This window comes from Meriones unguiculatus, chromosome 3, assembly GCF_030254825.1.
Source record: "Meriones unguiculatus strain TT.TT164.6M chromosome 3, Bangor_MerUng_6.1, whole genome shotgun sequence".
NCBI lineage: Eukaryota > Metazoa > Chordata > Mammalia > Rodentia > Muridae > Meriones > Meriones unguiculatus.
The window spans coordinates 10,772,708-10,791,869 of record NC_083351.1 but is presented as its reverse complement, the minus strand read 5'-3'; the positions used below and the strand labels follow the sequence as shown (position 1 = coordinate 10,791,869).

Below are 19,162 nucleotides of genomic sequence, written 5' to 3'. Positions count from 1 at the left end.
GGAGGGAACAGAGCAGCCGTGAGCTCTGATGATGGGGTCACAGCAGGCAGAGCTGTGCTTTCCCATGTAGGGGCCCCACTGAGCTGGACGGGCCCCAAATCCTTCATCCAGACCTTGGTGCCACAGAGCTTTTTCTTGTCTTGAAGTGGGTACAGAACTAACAGCCCCAGGAATACTGGGCTCCTTCCTTGCCCCTCCAGGGAACAATGCCCTAGGGAGAGGAGAAGGGAAGAAGCCCCCAGCCCTGAGCACAGGGCAGGATCTTACAGGGGGAGAGGAAGGGTTTCATTATGTATCAAAGTGTGAAGTACCTTCCCGGTGCCCTGGACCTGCACTTATGATGAAAAAGTCTCCAAGGATATGGTGAAATGCTCTGGGGAAGATTAGGCAGCAGGAAGGACCCTTGTTCACAGATGGGAGGTGGGATCTGCTGTCTAGCAAGCCAGGAACCCTGTGGTTCCCACCTGAGTAACAACACGCACACTTGAGGTGTTTTGTATTTTTTAATAAAGTTTGTAATCCAATGGACACACAGAACAAAACTGCGCTGAGAAAAACAGTTTCATAAATTAATAAGTGTTAGGAAGTCAGGGAGAGGTCCAGGTCACAGGAAGAGGGGTGGCCAGGTCTTCTGTACAGGTGCCATGTGACACTTCCATGTTGCGGGAACAGGACCCGTGCTGTAACGAAGCGCACTTATACAAATGAGTGACGGTACAAAGTCTGAGTATGAAAATAAGATTTTCTTTGAAAACACATTTTTGGCACAGATTAAAAAAAATGTATGTCAGGGAAATTTGATTTAAGTCAGTATTATATATATTTATATATATTATATATTTATATATTCACATCCCAAGTTCTGCACATCCGACCGAGAAAGAAAAGCCTTCTGTTTGCTTTTGCTCAACTGTAAACTGTACATCCGATGAGTTGAAGGTGGTGGCGGTGGCAGGAGAATTAAGAAAGATGACGCGTCCAATGAGCAGGGGAAGGGAGGAGGAGACGGGGCAAAAAAAAAAAAAAAAAAAAAAAAAAAAAAAAACCCAAAAAAACAAAAAAACCAATGAAATGTTCCTTGACCCCAAAGCTTCAGCACAAGTCCCAAGTCCTGCGTGAGAGTCCACGGCGTGCTCACGTACACGTGTCCAGAGCATTACAGCCTGTGTTCACTGTGCGAGTCACTAATTTAGTGCAAAGGCTGTTCTATTCTGTTTAATAAAAACAGAAGAATCCCACTGCCCCGGTCCTTTTCTCCAAATGAGGAGAGAAACCCAGCCCCTAAGTTCCTGTCAGTCCATGGGTCGGTGGTCTGTCCTGGGCGAGAATTTCATGTAAACATACGAGCAGCACCACCCCCAGAGGAGGTCCATCCACAGAGCTGGGCGGGCGCGGGGGCGAGGGCAGCTGGTGGTGCCTGGCAGTCTGCCCCTCAGCAGCTTCCCCTCTGCCTGGCCGGGCTGTCGGCGGTTCTGTCCTGTGTTCATGTGTTTGCAGCAGAGCCTCAGGAACACACCCCGAGGTGGCGACCATTCAGAGCCTCACACAGAGGCAATGACAATCATGAGGTGGGGAGAGATGTTGGAGATGCTGGCGAGGAGGTCAGGGGCCAGCCGGGAGAGGTGGCTCTCAGAGAACTCACAGGGTGGGAAGATCTGCAGCACATAGGCGGGCTGGAGAAGGAGAGAGAAAGTGGGACCCGCTGTCTTCCGTAACCCTCCCACTATACTTGTACCTGGCAGGCCTTGACAGGCCCCTGCAATCAATCAGGCCAGGGCGCCTTGCCATTGGCCTCTACAGTTCCAGGTCAACACCTGTCAAGCTGTTCCCAAGTTCCTCTTTCCAGGCTGGGCAATTGGTGGCTACCACCCATGTTGCCTGTGGACCTACCTCCTCCTGAAACTCCTGGGGTACTCTAGTTGGTATTAGAAATACCCACGTCACCAGGCAGGCCAGCCCTGCCCTGCCCTAAACTGGCCCTACCTGTGAGTACAAATGTGGGGTACGGATGGGACAATGGACCAACCTGATTGGAGCCAGGGTTGGGAACGTTGATAATCCCTGCTGCTTGCTTGGCCTGCAGGTAAGTGATAAATGCAGCCTTGAGGGACTCGGTCTGGCTCACCACATCCTCCTGGTCACGACCACAGGGCAGAGCCAGCAGCAGGCAGTAGTCTGTTTCCACCTGAAGCAGAGGAGAGTGGTTAGGGATCTCCCGACTAAACAGCATGTGTCCTACCCAAGGTGCCCTAAGCTGGCTGTGTCAAACCACACTCCAGTGTGTGCACGTATTTCTGGGTCTAGAGGTATCTCTCCAGCCAAGCCGTTTGTCTCTCACTGCCCACGCCATGAGCATCACCGCTGCACCGTAAGGCGGGAGATGAGCTGCAGAGGCTACCTGGTCTTCCCGCCCTGTGAACTGCGTGGGCACTCAGCCGGCCCACAAGTCTTACCGTCATCCTCCTGGCAACCCCTTCCAACTGCGAGGCCTCCAGCCGCATCCTTTGGGCAATCCTCAGTGGGGGTCCACCTTCAGAGAGAGGCAGGGACCGATGGGCCAGGACATTGTTGCCAGACACGAAGTGGAGCTGCACAGCGGCTGTGTCGTTCTTAAGGGCAAGCAAGCCCTGCCACACGATGGGGTACTTCTGCTCACCAAGAAACAAAGCAGAAATGGGGTCATGGCAGCGGCTTGCTTGCTGCTCTGTAGTGACTGGGAGACGTGGGTACACTTAGAACACGGCCGGGGGGGGGGGGGGTCTAGCAGCTTCTGCCCATCTTACCTTCAGAAGCTGGACCATATCCACAGGCCTCTGCGGAGTCAGGTGTAAAGAAGAGTCTTGTTTGGGGGCTGGCTGGGCTTCAGCATGAGGCAGAGCCAGTCCAGGTGGGGTGCTTGTGCCTGAGGTTGCAGGGATAAATAATGGCTGCTTTGGGGCAGCCTGAGAGGGAAGAGGAGTTGGGAGGTCCGGCTTCATGGACACTGACACAGGGGAGGGATGGGCCGGCTGGCCTGCTTCCACCGGCGCCCTCTGAACCTGAGCATGGGGCTCAGGTGGTCTGTTTGTGGGGACAGCCGAGAGACGGGTCTGCTCTACCCCTCCTGTCTGCGTCCCCTTTGCCTCCTGGGAGACCTGAGCAATCTTGGTACTCGGTGGCTGGGCGGGCTGGCTGAGTTGGGAGGGCTGGCAGGGCGGGACAGGTGGTGCAGGCTGTGCGGACTGCGTAGACGGGGCAGACTGTGCAGGCTGCGTGGACTGCAAGGGCTCACCTTCAGAGGGGCCCTGGGGTTGGGAAGGAAGACAAAGGGACAGTCAGAATTGGTTATGCAAAAGCCCCTGCTCCTGAACAAGAGCTAGTGGACCCAGAGAGAGGAGGTAGCACGACTCCCAGAGTCCGGGAGTCCGGCAGGGGAGCCTGTCTGAGGGAAGCGGCCCCCTGCAGGCGGGAGCCCCCGCATAGAGCATTTCCCCACATCCGAGAACTGTAGTAGAATCGACCCACTCCCCACGGCGAGTGTCCAGAGCCCCTCTATACCTCCTGCCTAGCTTGTCTGGCTTTGCTCATGATCCCTGCCGGAAGGTCGGTTGTTTACATTTGTTTTCATTACTGTGTAGGCCTACGTGCCTGCCGGAAGACACACAGGTGTGACTCTGTGTATCCATGAGGCAGTCAGAGGATGACTCTGGACTGAGTCCTTTCCTCTCATACTTAAGCGTATGTGTTTACCCACCAAACCAGCTCGACAGCCTGCCTGTCTCCGTAAACCACAGCCCCCGGGTGTGTGCCCAGAAAGTAGGGGAGAAACCTGGCTTTCTCACCTGGGCAGAAGTCTTGGTCCTGGAGGGCAGGCCGACGGAGGAGGCGACAGGAAAGTGCGTATGTGTGGGCTGAGCGGGAGTGTGGTAGGTGCGGATGTCGCCATACCTATATTCTTGGAACAGGTCGCCGCTGGAGTGCACAATCTGCACGCCGTGGGTTACGACCACAGGTGGGGTAAGGGGCAGGCCCTGAAGCTGGCTGCTGGGGGTGACTGTGAGGATGCGGGCTTCACCGTGAGGGGGCGGGGCAGGGGTTGGGGCAGGGGCCGGGACTGCTTTGGCATCTGAAGTCTTAACAGCTTCTTTCACCAGCTGTTGGGGGGCCTTGTTGGCCGGTGGCACCTTTACTGCCCCCTCTGTGGCCCTGGGCTGTTCGCTGACAGCCGTCACGTGTGGATGCACCATGATCCTCACATCCCGGGGCACGGTGTAGGGGTGCAGCCGGTACTCAGACTGCATGACCAGCACTTCCGACTGCACAGGGGCTGCAGCTCGAGCCACAGGCAGGTGATAGTGAACCTCCTCCTCAGGAGGGTGCTGTGTGGCCAGGGCGGGCACGCCAGCTGTGGCTGGCTGGGGTGTGCTCACACGCTGAGGAGCCCTCGCCTCTAGCTGCTGGGGCTGCAGCGGGGCCCTCGGGGAGTGCAGTGTCTCTGGCCGGATGCTGTAGGTGATGCTGGGCAAGGTGGGCGTGTTCATCCGTACCTCACCTTGTGACAGGTGACCGAGGGACACAGTCTGAGTGATGCTGTGGGGCGGCATGATGACAGACTGCTCTGGGTGTATGCTGGAGATGAACTGCGGTACCGGAATGCCCGCCGCCAGCATGACAGTGGCGTTAGTGGAGAGTGCCGTGGATGCGGTGCTGCTGGGATGGCACGCCCTCGGGAACGGGCCTGCTGCGGGCACACTAGGTCGGGGAGAATGCGTATCTGGTTTTGTGGCTGCCAAGTGGGAGATGGTTCGATCTGCCGGGGTGCTGGGCCCAGAAGGAACATGGTTCACTTCTGTAGGCAGTTTGCTGGGCAGGGCAGGAGGGTGGTGGGGCGTAAGGGTGGGTCCCAGGTTAGCTGGCTGTAGGACCTTGGTCTCTATTTTCAGAGTCACAGGGTCGGCGAGCTTTTTGTTAGTGGTGACTATGCTTGGCGTGAGGACCAGCTGGTTGTGAACCAGCACTGGGGGTGTGTTGATGCCCTGGGTGAGAACCTTCACTGTGCCACCTTGGCTGACAGGCGTGGACACTGAGAGGTGAATGGGCTCAGGCTTCTCCAAGGATGGACGGTCTGTCTTCACAGAGGAGATCACAGGAGAGGCATTGTATGTCTGGGCAGTCAGGACCAGGGTAGAATGGGCAGCCACATTTGCAAAGGCTGAAGGGGTCTGAGGGCCTTTGGGTGCAGACTGGGAGGACGTGACGCAGTCTGCTTTCACCTGGGACTTGGACACTGACTGCTGAAACTCAATGTCCATGGCGCTGGCTGGAGGGATCTGGCTGATCTTGGCACTGATCCGCTGCGGGCCTTCCGTCTTCTGCCCCGAGTAGCTCAGAAGCACGACCCCCTCTGAAGTGTTCACACGTAGCCCTGCCCCCGAGCCCGCGTCTGCGGGACGGTCATCAATCACCGACATAGACCCAGGGTGGAAGCGACTGTTCTCATTGCTGCTTGACCTCTGCTTGCCCTTTGCTGCTGGTGCAGCCACTGCCCCGGACACAGAGGCGGTGCCTGTTGTGGCAGTCACACCACATGCAGCAGTCACTGCCCCAGCAGCAGCGTTCACGGTGCCTGGGGCAGCGTTCACGGTGCCCACTGTGGCACTCACCGGAGTGGTCAGGACATTGACAGGCCCAGTGAGGACATTCACTGGCCCCTTCAGGAGGTTCACAGGCCCAGCAGGGGTGCTCACTAGGCCTTTCAGAGTGGCCACAGAGCCCTTCACAGGTCCCTTTAAGGCATTCACTGGGACCAGAGAGACATTCACCAAACCAGTTAGGGCACTCACCAGGCCAGTCAGGGTCTGAGGAGCTGGCTTTGCCAACGTAATCTTCTGTGAGTTCTCCAGGTCAATGCTGACGGGCATCCGGCTGATAACAGATGTGATTTTAGGGGCAATGACTGGAGCCACCTTCTCTTTGTCAGCAGCTACTGGTACCTCTGAGGCTTGTGTGTCAGTAGCGTTTGATACTGGAGCCGCTGACTTTTCTTCTAAGGGAGGATGTTTAGGTTCACAAGGAGGGGCCGCTGTCTCGTGCAAGCAGGGGGCAGCACTCACAGGCTCTGCAATGGCTGTAGTGACACTTGTGGAAGTCACACCTGTGGCAGACACATATTTAGGGTCCATGAGGATTTTCCTCAGTGTACTGGAGCTGGGGTCCACATCAGAGGCCTTTGTGTCTGGGGGAAGAGCCGGAGATGGAGTGGACTGAGCCCGAGGTTCCTCCTGTCGTGTGATCCACTCTGTCACCTTAGGAGGGGGACTCTGATGTGGGACTCCCCCAGGAATGACAGGGGGCGGGAGCTTTGCTATAGTCACTAAAGGAATTGTGGGTGGAGGTATGCTTGAGTCACTGGGTGGGGTCACTGGATCACTTTCAATGATTGAATGCACCTTGAACCTGGCTTGGGGCTCATCATCCATCAGTGCTGGCTGGGAAAGGGGTGGGAGGTCAGGGGGTGCAGGAGCTTTGCATGGTGTCTTTTCCACAACACTGCTTTCCTGGGACAGATTCTCGGCAGGTGGAGTCTTGCTTGGGTCAGAAGCGCTTTCCTCAGGAGGAGGGGAATGAGGCTTCTCACTCTGCCTTTCTTCCTGGGATGCTTCTGGGGGTGCTGCTGCCACCTCATTAGCGGCGGGGCTCTCGCTTTGAGCCTGCTCAGCCTCAGAGACACGAGTTTCTGTGGCAGCAACCACTTTCTTGTTTGTGTTCCTTTTCCGGCGTGATCGTGTTGGCTTTTGTCGCCCTTTGTCTTTCCGGGGAGGGGTGACTTCCACTTTCGCCCCCTTGGCTTCCTGCACAGAGTCACTGCTGTTCCTCCCGGCTTCCTTGGTGTCTGCAGAGCCTGCTGATGGGTCCGAGGCATTGACCTGCAGGGCAGAAGACTCTGTAGCAGCCTCTGTCTCCACGCCTCCAGACACGGCCTCGTGGGGCCCCGGCTCCATTCCTTCCTGCACGTGTGTCTGGGATCCTGGGGGGAAGGAGGGAGGAGTGGAGAAGTTTTCGGGCTCTCCAGAACTGTCACTGATGATGGAGCCAATAGCCGCAGCCAATTCTGTTTCACTTGCCTGGTGTGCGGGCTTTCGGCCATCCTCCGTGGCAGGGTCTTCAGATGCTGCTGCAGCTGCTCCCTTGTTTGCCCCAGCAGCCGGGGGCTCGGCGAGCTTTGCAATGTTCTCCACAGCCTGCTCCAGCTCCATCTGCTTGGCTAGCTGGGTGGATTGTGGAGGCACCGTACCTTCCTTCTCTGTTTCCTTGTCAGGGTCAACCGGGTCATTTTTCAGCTGAGATGATGGGCCACTATCCTTCTGGGGACTCTCATTTTTCCCGGGAGAGACTGCCACAGGCCCAGCTTCCTTGTCCACTGCCTGCTCTGCTGCCCTGGTGCTCACCTCCAGGCTTCTCAGATGTGCAGCTCTGTCCACTGCTGACCTGGTGCGAGCACGGCCTCTCTTTGATTTGGAGGTTTTCTCAGGTGGTTTTCTCTCTACCACCTCAGCTGGGAGGGGGTCGGGTACACTTTTGGCTGTGCTGGGGTCTTTCCTGTCACGTTTTGGCTCACTGGCTGCTTCTTTATCACCCCTGGACTTACTTTCTCTCATGTTCACCTGGGCACTGGCCTCAGCAGCAGCCTCAGCTTTTTGCTCGTTCCTCCCCCTTTTCCCTTGGGGCCCGCTGGCAGCTGCTGCTTTCTGAGACCTTGGAGACCGCCACCCCTCAGCTGGCCTGGGGGTTCCTGCTGGCTCTTTTGTATCATGCTCGTCCTCCTCCTCAGCACGCCGGCGTGTTTTAGGAGGCCTTCCCCTCCGAGGGGTGGTGGGAGCTACTGCCGCCTCCTGTAGCTCCCGCTCCAGTCTCTTCCTGGTCACTCTGGGCTGCTCAGCAGGCTCTTTGGCTGGAGAGCGGCTTTCGTGGTCACCCATGGTGGCATAAACACTCCTGACATTCCGGCGCCTGGTTCGGCTGAGAGGCAAGCTAGGCTCAGGGTGCTGAGGCTCTCCTCCAGAGCTTTTAGATGCAGTCCTTGTAATCTTCTCTGCCTCCATCTTCAGTTCTAACAGCTTCTGGGCTTCTCCACGAGGAGAGCTGGACCTCTTCAGCTTCTCCCGGTCTATCCTCTCGCTCTTCCTGGTGACAGGCTTCTCCACGATGCTTGCAGCAGCTGCTTGGACCGGTGTCTTGGAACGTTTGCTTTTGTTGGTCTTCTTGTCTTTTGCAGTGACTGGAGGACTAGCCTCTACATCTTCAGAAGCTGGAGGCTGAACTTCAGGCGTAGCTCCAGCTTTCTGAGTGGCCTCAGGTTCGACGCTTGGAGCTGTATCTGGCTTCTCTACTTTTGGCTCTTCAGCTTCCTCAGACTTCTGAGTCAGTTTTGAGAGTGGCTGGGGACTGCTAGGTTTGGGGTCTACAGTGCTTTCTACCTGGGAAACTGCAGGCCCTGGAGTCAGAGGCTCTGTATCCACACAAGGGCTAGTGTCAGCAGCTGAGCTTTCTTGAGTAGCTGGAGGCGCCACGTTGGCACTTTCACTGGTGTCCTCTCCTGTGGGGAGGTCCACCTGCTTGGGCTGCTCCACAGGAACAGAAGCCGGCTCAGACACAAACTTTGCTTCTTCCAAGACAGGGGCTGGCTCTACAGGCTTCTCCCCTGCCAGTGAAGGTGCCTCTGCTGTCTTCTCAGCCTTCTCTGGTGCTGCTGACACTGGCCCTGGTGACACAGTGGGGACTGCAGTAAGCCCAACGGAAACAGGAGCTTTCAACTCTGGCTCTTTAGTCTCAGTGGCAGTTTCTGGTGTCTTGGGATGGTTCTCTGGTTCCTCCTGTTTTTCAGCCTCTTTGGGCTTCTGGTCCTTCTCCTTCTCCTTCTGTTGCATCCGTGTGAGCTCCATGAATCTGCTGTGGAACAGGACCACTGGCTCCTGGACTGAGTCACTTGTGCTGTTTGCACCCTCCGATGCCTGTCTGCCGTACAGCCTCCCGGGAGGGAAGTCAGACTCCTCACCCTTCCTCTCAAGATGCTGTAGCCGCTTGGAATCTTGCTCAAAGATGGAGCTATGTAAAAACCGAGAGGCAAATAACTCCTGCCTCTCCTGCTCTTCTTCCCTGTGATCATCCTTTTTATCATCCAGTTTCCCCTCTGAGTCAGTCCTGATTTTCTTCTTTTTCATGTACCAGGATGGAATAGGTCTTGGGGCAGAGTCAACCTTTTCTTTATCTTTGTTGTTTCGAAAATTAGCAAACCGGGAGTCCCAGTCAAGAAAAGACCAATTTTCTTCACGGGATGAGGAGAGAGACTTCGCTCTTTCAAGCAAAGCTTTAGTGTCTGGTGTGATTGTCTTATCCAGTGCGAAAGAGTAAAATTTGTTTCTTTCCAAAGAGCTGGAGAGTCTTTCATCTCGATCACGTGGCTTGTCGTCTCTGTCCCTCAATAAAAAAGACAGCCGAGGGCTGTCATAGAAGGTGGAGGCTCTGGGTGACTGGGATTTGTGCTCAGCGTCCTCGTCAGAATCGGAGGGCACCTCACCAGGTTCCAGATCACGTACAGAGCGCTTTCGTAGACTATCTCTCTTAATTACGCTGTTTGGAAAACTGACATCAAACTTGCTGGGGTCCTGTTTCATCGGAGGGTCCCAACGGTTTGGTTCACTTTCAGAATTCAAGACAGACAGCTTTATTTTAGCCGTGTCTGCCACCTGTTCTCTCTTGCTGGAATCATAAGGATTAAATTTTAAGGGGTCTTCTCTCGCTGTTACATTAGAATAGGGGAGGCCTTTGTCGTCCACTTTAGGAGACCCTTTTACCGACACCAGCCTAGGGGAGGCTATGGCGTCATCGTCTTCGTGAAAAGAGCCGTGGCGGATGCTGGGAGAACAGCTAGTCCTTTCAGAGTCCTCACTGATTTGGCGTGAACTTCTGTAATTTCTCTCTCTCTTGGTACAGACATCAAAATCAACGTGATCCATCCTTTTCTTTTTGCTGGGAGGCGAGTCATCAGTGACATCCTGAGGGGGCTTGCCTACCTCATGTACAAGGCTACGTCTTTCATATTCATCTACATCTTTTTTGGGACTGCCAAACTTCTCAGACTTCGCTATTTCCATCTCCATCTGCTGTTTTCTGCGACTCTGTTCCATCTGTTTTCGGTAACTCTGTGTGTGATCAATGTCAATGCCAAGTTTTTCCTCAGCATTTACTGCATGTGGCTTTTCCTGGCCTGCTTTATGCTCCGCTGGGTCATCACGAAGACGGCAGTAGGTTTTTCTGACTTCCTCTTTCTCCGGCCCCTGGTTATCTAGGAGCTGCAGCTGTCTGGGCTGAGGCTTTGAAGGGATGGCTTTTTTGGGCTGCGTTTCTTGACTCTCCACAGATCCATGTATTGGTTCTCCCAGGCCTGCGTGTACATCTGAGCTGGGCCGAGTGCCAGACCCTGCAGAGACAGCAGTAGGCTCCTGGAACTCTTTGGGACTGGGAGCCGAATTAAGTCTGTCCAGCTTCATTTTTTTTGATTCCCTTTTAAGGATTTCTTTTCGGACAGGCTTTCTTTCGGACTCTCCTTCCCTCAGAGACACACCATCTTTCGCCACGTCAGGCTGCTTCTTTAAGAGCACTCGAGTGCCCTCTGTGTCGGGACTACCTCTCTTGACTTCTGGTTTTTGCTTTTCTGCTTTCAAGTTGGAATCTGCAAAGCGCCTTTTCCTTGCCTCCAGCTTCTCTAGGTCCAGAGCACTCAGCTCGGGCGTCTGCTCTGGCTTGAGGTGCTTCCTGAGCTTAGGCCTGCCCTCTTTATCCACCACCACCTCTGCATGGCCTGATAGGGCCTTTTCCCTCAGCGCTTTCCCTCTAGCAGATTCCGCTTTAGAGGAGTCTGACTTGGTAGGCTCCACCTGAGAGGCCTGGGACTTCTGATCCAGGGCTGAAGACTTCGCAGCGTCATGATCGAGCCTGGCTTTGAGCTTGTCCATAGGTGGGTGGTCAATGACCTTCCCCTCCTTCTCTTTTACTCGAGTCAAAACCACACAAGGCATAAGCTCCAGACGGTTCTTGGCCGGCCCTTCTTTATCAGCCCTCTCTCTGCTCACTTTGGTTGAACCCCGTGTTTTCTCAGGGGTCTGCTCTCGATCATTTTCTTGCTCTGTTTCGGAAGACTGAGAACTAGGGGAATGACCTTTCCCTTTTCGTTTTTGCCTGTCAGGTTTGTCCTTTTCTACTTTTTCCTTCCGAATTATTCGTCTCTCCCTCTCCACCCTCTCAGGATCAAAAGTCCGCTCCTTATCTGTCTTTTCACTTTTTGTATAGCGCTCCAGCCGAGCCTTCTCCAGCTTCTCGTACCGTGGCGGGGACACTGAGCTACAGCTTCCACTTCGCTCTGAGGACCGGCGATATAGCCTCCTCTCAGAGTCACTGGGCAACCTTTCTGAATGTGCAGGAGACACGCCAGGACTCTGTGGCCGGCGTAAGTGCAAGGGACTCTGACTTCGCTCAATGGGCCTCCGCTCATGGTCCCGGTCCGAATCAAATCGCTCCCGCTCTCGCTCCCGTTCTCTCTGTCTGTAGCTGTATTCCCGAATATCTTGTTCGTACGGATCGCTCCTATACTCCCTGTACTCTCGGGGGTCATCGTAGTACCGGGACTCGTAATATTCTCCTTGGTACGTTTCCCACTCAGAGTAGAACTCCCTGCCTCGAGCCGGGTAGTCCCTCCTGGAGTCCTCAGGGTAGGTGCCCGGTGTGCGAACGCTTTCATAGTATGTCCGCTCTTGGCTGTACTCATAGGATCCTCTTCGTTCCTCTCTGCCAAACGATCAGAAAGACTACATTAGCGCTTCTTTCTTCTCATCCCTTGCAGTCCCACCTCCGTAATCCCAGCATTCAAGGGACAGAGGCAGTAACACCCCTGAAACCTGCCTCAACTACACAAGTTCAAGGCTAGCCTGCAGTGCACAGTGAAACTATCTTACACAAGGTGCCTCTGTAATCCTATAGCACTTATGTAGTCATTTGTCCAACTGCAGGTGTTCAGCCGCAGCTCCTAAGCCAAATGAAGTGTTGAGAATTTAAAAGTTGGTGGCTGAAATAAAATTCAAATATAAAATGACAGGTTTTTACCATGGAGTTGGGGCCTGAGACTCATTAAGTAGACCAGGCTTACTTCCGACCCACAGAGGTCTCCTGCCTCTGCCTCTTACAGCGCTGGGATTAAAGGCATGTGCAACCATGAACACCCAGCACCAACACTTACACAGTTATAAAAGAAACTCACTAGTCACAAATAAAAAACAACTATTTACTGAGACCTTCCTGCAACTTCTATAATTCTATAATTCTAGAGGGAACTGATGCCCTCTTCTGACCTCCTTGGGTACCAGACATACTGAGTATGCAAACATAGATACAGACAAAACACTCACAGACATAATATGAAAATAAGGAAATATTTTAAAAAATGTTTAATCTGGGCACATGCCTTTAGTCCTAGCACTTGGGAGGCAGATCTCTGGTTGTTGGAGGCCAGCCTGGTCTACAAAGCAAACTCCAGGGCAACTGAGGTATATAGTAAGATTCTGTCCCCAAAAATACAAAAAAAGAAAATAGGTGTATGTTTTGTTGCTAGTGGTAGAGGGATGTACATCTACCTCAGGGGTAGTGTGCTTGCCTAGTAACACAAGATCCTGAGTCCAGTGCCCAGCAGCAGGGAAACTAACAAGTCACCAAAAGCTGGCCAAGCTTCAGCTACCACTGTGACAACAAATGACGGGGCTGCTTCCCGGTGGAGGATGTAAAGACCAAATGGCATCGAGCTTTGTACATGGACAAGCTCTATGGAAATAGGGGAGCGGAGGGGTTATGATCCTGAGCTGAATCAGTCTTTCCAATCAGACACTACCTGCTCAGAGGGATGACATCCTCACTTTATAGAAAAGGTCCTGTGAGGAATGTACTACACACACAGAACTATCTGAAACTCCCTCCCTTCTGCTTCCTACAGTAGGCGATAAATACCATTAGATGGGGATAAATGACCATGAAAATGAATTAAAGAACAAAGCCACAAACAGATCACCACTAAAATTAGTGAATCGTAGCAGTAATATACAAAACTCAACTCCTACACTGCTTTTCAAGAACTATTTAATGTACACATAGAAGGTTGTAACAGAATTGTTAATGTCTCAAGTACAATGAAGCCTCCAACAGAAACCTTCCCCTCATTCTTAGGGACAATTTCTTTGTCCCAAAGATTTTATTTATCTATTCATTTATTTAAGTTACTTAATGTAGATGAGTGCTCTATCTGCATGTACATCTGCAGGCCAGAAGTTGGCACCAGATCACATTATAAATGGTTGTGAACCACCATGGTTGCTGGGGACTGAACTCAGGACCTCTAGAAGAGCAGACAGTACTCTTGAGCCATCTCTCCAGCCCCAGGTACAATTTCTTTAAGAACTGATATAATAACAGCAACCTTGGGAAGGAGCTCAGTTGGCACAGTGCTTGCCTGGCAAGCCTAAGGCTTGCATTAGAGCCCCAGCACCACCTAAGTCAAGTATAACAACCTATACCCGCAATGCCAGCATCAAGTTCAAGGTCATCCTTAGCTATAAAAAAAAACCTTTGGGCCAGCCTAGGCTACATAAGACCCTATCTCAGAAAACAAACTACAATTAATCACTTCAAACTGCTACTCTGGAAAGTGGGATTGAGAACCTTCTGTTCAAAGTGACATACTGATACACACACACACACACACACACACACACACACTCATGTGTGCTCTTTCTCTGATGGTAGGGGATAGGAGCTGTGACAGATCGGACCCTCACACTAGCCTTCTAGCTGAAGAATTGTACATTTTCAGTGTTTGCAATTTGGATTCTGATCTATTAATGAGAAACTATCAAAGCCTTAGCTTTTTGAAGTTTGGCAGTAGGGGTCAGTTTTCACTTAATAATGCAGGAGTTCAGTGACTTAGCAGGATATCCAGCTAAGAAATGCCTGCAAGAGATACTGCTGTGTATGTCAATGCAACAAACTGGGAACTGCGGCAGCAGATGAGAGACATTTGATGGGTTCTAGCAGCCTGCCAGGATTCTAGAGGTTCTTGACCTTAACTTCATAAAGCTTCTGATATGCACGGAAGGAGGGGGTGGGGCATGAAGAACAATGGTAACATTCCAGGAGACCACCACAGAAGACAGTCTGGCAAAGGCTTGCTTTAGTTTAAACAAAAGTTTCCATTTTCAAATACAATCAGTTATGTGAGGAACCTAGTGATCATGTGAGGATATTCTAATAGGTTATCTAATCAAAAGAAGAAGAAAAAAATCAAACACAACATTACCCAACACTGCCTGCATGACCAGGAACCTGAGGCTACATAGCCCAGATACCTAGGATAAAAGCAAACACGGCCAGGCTCCTTCCCCCTCCGAAAAAAAAAATGAAATGAGCCTAATGATATTCTGCTATCTTCATATATGCCAAGTTTAGTGATCAGAGATTGCCTCATGACATTACCACAACAACAACAAAAAAGGCTTCCTTTCTGCACTGCCCAAATCACCAGTTTATAAATTATCTGACTTGCTTGATTTAAAAGAGTCAGACACCTCACAATTCTTTCCAATATAAGAGCAGTCATTGAGGACTGAGACCAGGTAACCCAATCTACCTTCAACTACATAAAAGCTAGATTTGTAAAAATAAACCTTTGCTTTCTAGATGATGGGTTAAACACTGTCTTCGGAGAACAGAGTAGAAGTGAAAAAGAAAAACACGATGCAAGGCCATATAAATTTGAACTCGAGCTATCCTGGCAGGTTGCTGCACACATCTCAGGCAGGGGGTGTGAATCAGAAGTAGATGCTGGCCTACCATGCACATGATTCTGAAGTCCATCTCCAAAATCGATGGTCCAACACAAAATTGAATGAAACACCTACCTTCTCTCTGTTAACATTTCATAGAAGTCTCGGATATCTTGACCAGACTTCTCCATGCAGTGATAAAATGCCAGCTGGCTTTCCCGATTTGCAAAGTCCACCTTAAATAAATAAAAAATTCACAATAAAACCCATTACTATAGGATGAGCATATCTACAACAAACATAAACAACATATGAGTATTTTTATAAAAAAAGAGAAGCTTCAGATTTCAATTTTGGAAAGTTTTTTTTTTTTTAGACGGGGTTTCTCTGCGTAGGCCTGGCTGTCCTGAAACTCACTCTGTAGACCAGGCTGGCTTTGAACTCAGAGGTCCACGTGCCTCTGGCTCCAGGTGCTGAGATTAAAGGTATACAGCAAGAGGCCAACTAATGACTGGTCTCATTCGAGGTCTACAACATGACAGGGAGACTATGCCCAACACTGCCTGCATGACCAAGAACCTGAGGCTACATAGCCCAGATACCTAGGGAATTACCAAACCTGGCTGGACCCTTTCCCCTAAAAAAACAAAAACAAAAACCGAAATGAGCCTAACAATATTCTGCTATCCTCATATATGCCCAGTTTAGTTATCATCAGAGACTGCCTCTGGCAGCTAATGGGAACAGATGCAGAGACCCAAAGCATGCATGGTTCTGTACTAGTGCGCGCGCACACACACACACACACACACACACAGAGCGCTTCCTTTTAGAAGCAGACTGATTGAATGTGCCACTGGCACACAGACAGTCACTGTAATAGGGAAAGGAGGGCCTTGCACCACGGATACAGATCTGAGCATCAGGCACCCTGGAAAATGAGAAGTGCTTTGAAAAGAACTGTTAAGGAAGGATCTATGGCTGAGGACATAAAAGGCCTGTGTCTACAAATAGCAAGCATGAAAATCCTATTATTTCCTCTAAAATTTGAGGACAAATGAAACCATGATCTGTAAACCATTCTCCATGTTGTCAACCTACATATGTAACTATGGGTAGCGATCTGAACAGACTTTTGTTTGGACTGTTTTTGTTTTGTTGCTTTTGTTTTACAGGCATGTCATACTAGGTGGGCTGTCCAGGATTAAAGGCTTTTGTTAGTCTCCATGCACACCTTAATCTTATTCCCACCAATTTTCCTGCCCTTGGTCTCCTTGACAGCTGCTTGTGCATATTCAATCTCATTGTAGAGAACCAGAGCCATGCCTTTTAAGCGGTCAAACACCACCTGTAAAAAATAAAACAACACTTAAGAGCTTTATCTATTGGTTTGAATGCAGTCCCAACAAAAACCTCAGTCACAAGGATGCTACTAAAAAAGCATTTGTATTTAGATTATTCCACAAAAATTCGGCTTTTCCAGATGAGGCATGTCTTAATAAACACACTAATTTACCTGTGCAGGGACACTAAAATCATGGGATTGTCTTAGTAAACACAGGTATGGCATTACAAGGACAACAGACTCATGGTATTGAGACTTCCATTATATTACACCTTTATTTTTCTATTATTTTACTGTTTTCATACTGTCTTTACTGTAAGGAGACCACTCTTCTATCTAAGGCTCAAAATAACAAAAAGATGATGGAACTGGGCCATAGACCCTTTTCCTGCTCTCTATGGGTGTGCTATTTAGCAAATATTAGTAAGATGAAATTTTTGCTGCTGAATGAACAAGTTAAATTCATAATACTTAAACATAAACCAAATCTATGGATATAACTCGGTAACAGAGAACTTGCCTAGCACATGCAAGACCCAATATTCAATCCCCAATACCAGAGCAAATTAGTAAAAGTAAACACTTGATTACATTTGGTTCGATGTAAATTCTTCTCCCCTCTTCCTACTGCAGCCTCCTGTTATTATTTTAGACAGTCTTTTGGGATAGTCTAGGGCAGACTTGAGCTTTTGGCAATTCTGCTGCCTAAGCCTACCTAATGCTGAGATTACAGCCATGAGCTACCATCTCTGGCTACTAGACTGGCCTGTATGTACAAGAGAGTGTATGTAGAGGTCAAAGGACACTACAGGAAGGTGGGAGGTGGAGAAAGGAGAGGCCTGAGAAACCTGTAGGGTGTCTAGTTTGGACCTTGTGGTAGAAAACAATAGTTTATCTCAAACAAGTTGGAAGGGAAGGGGTGGTACCTAAAGGAGTGCTGGGATTACAGATATTGATGCTATTTCTGGCTTTTATGTGGACTCTAGGAATTTGAAGTCAGGCATTCATACTTGCATGGCAAGAAATTTTATCCCCTCAGGCAACTCTCTAACTCTAGACTAAAATTTCTTTTTATCAGGACTATCTGTCTACATGCATGTTGTATGTATGTAGGCAGGAACACCACAAACCAGACATTAAAGAACAACTTTGTGGAGTTGGTTCTCTCATTCCACCTTAACAATATAAACACATGAGTGCATGTTCCTCTGCATATCACAAGAGGACACCAGATTCCATTACGGACAGTTGTGAGGAGCCACGTGGTTACTGGGAATTAAATTTTGTACCTCTGGAAGAGCAGCCACTGTTCTTATCCATGGAGCCATCTCTCCTGCTCTTGTTCTACTTTTATGTGGGTTTTGGGAATCAAATTCAGGTTACCAGATTGTTGGCTAAACTCCTTTACCTGCTGAACTATCTTGCTGGCTCTAGACTATCTAATTTTCATGAGAGAAAATTATAAAAAAAACCTCTAAGAAATAACTCACTCTACTGTTTCTAAAATAATCATCTTATGGGGGCTGGAAAGTTGGCTCAGTGGTTAACAGCACTTGTTGTTCTTGCAAAGGACCCAGGTTCGATTCCCAGTACCCACATGAGAGCTCACCACTTCCCCAGGCACTAGGCATGCATATGGTGCAGACATATGTGCAGGCCAAATGCTCATATTAATAAAACAAATCTTTACAAAAAAGAAATCATATTGCCAGCATACTACAAAATTTTAAAATAACTTATTTTGGCTAAGTACATCTATAGGAGAGTTATTTGTCATAGCATCATAACGCTATTTGAAACTGTTATTTTAGGAGGCATTTTAAACTTAATCTGGAAGGTATTTTTAGAAATTTTTTTATGCCAGCTGGGCAGTGGAAGCACACACCTTTAAACCCAGCACTCAGGAAGCAGAGGCAGGCAGATCTCTTGAGTTTGAGGCCAGCCTGGTCTACAGAGCTAGTTCCAGTAGCTCTGTAGAAAAAAACAAAATATAATAAAATAAAAACTTTTCATACCAAGAGAATGTATAGTTTTTAAAGTATTAATGAAACTTGAATTACCAAATTGAAAGTGTGGAAGCCATTCAAAAATTGTTTTCTTAATGTTTTATTAAATATTAAATATTTAATATACCATTTCTATGCTGTATACACTGGGTAACAACATACAGACGCTTAATTTGAAAGCCCACTAGTATAAAGACAAATAACTATTTTTATATGAAACTTTCATGTTTTAAAACTGTGTAACAAATACCAAAGGAGTTTCAAAGTTGCCCAGATTTGAGAAACAGCTTTATTGTTGATGATTTTGCAGTGCTAGTGACTAAGCCCAGTGCCTGGCCCAATGTACCATAAATTTAAATTTATTTTTTTTTAAACTTATGCATGTGCATCTATGTGTAGGTGCACACACATGCAGGTGCCTGCAGAGCCCAAGAGTGTGCTAGATGCCTGGAGCTGGAGACCCAGGCTGGGCCACCCGGCCTGCGTGCTGGGAACTGAACTTGGGTCCTCCGGAAAAGCAGTAAGCATTTTTAAGCACTGGGCATCGCTGCAGACCCAGTGAAGAGCGCTTTCAGATACAAATTATTAAAGAAAAGGAAAAGACAACAATGTAAAGTGAGAACTGAAGGGCAGAACACAAAGAAAACAAAGTTGAAAGCAAGGGCTTACCTTTACCACAGGCCCGTATCGGCAGAAATGTCGTGTTAAATACTGATCGGACACGTTTGAAGACAGCCCATCTAACCACACACAGTTTGTAGGCATGCTCTTTCCAAAACCCAGCTGAAATTAAAAGAAAAATTCTATCACCACAGATCACAATTACTATTCAACTACAAAATTTTCAAAATCTAGTCTTCTATAGAAATGCTGAGTGTGTGTGTGTGTGTGTGTGTGTGTGTGTGTGTGTGTATTGAACGCAGGGGGTTATACATGCTAAGGTATGTCATCAACTACTAAGCCATACCCTC

General features: G+C 49.7%; 1 protein-coding gene across 3 annotated transcripts in view; it reads right to left on the bottom strand.

Annotated features, from left to right (window-relative positions):
• Window positions 1-490: 490 nt before the first annotated feature.
• The window catches only part of Spen (spen family transcriptional repressor), a 70,607-nt gene continuing 51,935 nt past the window's right edge, over window positions 491-19,162 (bottom strand). For all 3 annotated transcript variants that reach the window (XM_060379149.1, XM_060379152.1, XM_021630746.2), the window contains 8 exons: window positions 18,861-18,974; window positions 16,075-16,188; window positions 14,976-15,076; window positions 3,822-11,823; window positions 2,784-3,284; window positions 2,454-2,648; window positions 2,027-2,185; window positions 491-1,673 (listed from right to left, as the gene is read on the bottom strand). In XM_060379149.1, the coding sequence (XP_060235132.1) occupies window positions 1,542-1,673; window positions 2,027-2,185; window positions 2,454-2,648; window positions 2,784-3,284; window positions 3,822-11,823; window positions 14,976-15,076; window positions 16,075-16,188; window positions 18,861-18,974 (9,318 nt within the window). In that variant the 3' untranslated portion in view covers window positions 491-1,541. The remainder of the gene's footprint in view (window positions 1,674-2,026; window positions 2,186-2,453; window positions 2,649-2,783; window positions 3,285-3,821; window positions 11,824-14,975; window positions 15,077-16,074; window positions 16,189-18,860; window positions 18,975-19,162) is intronic.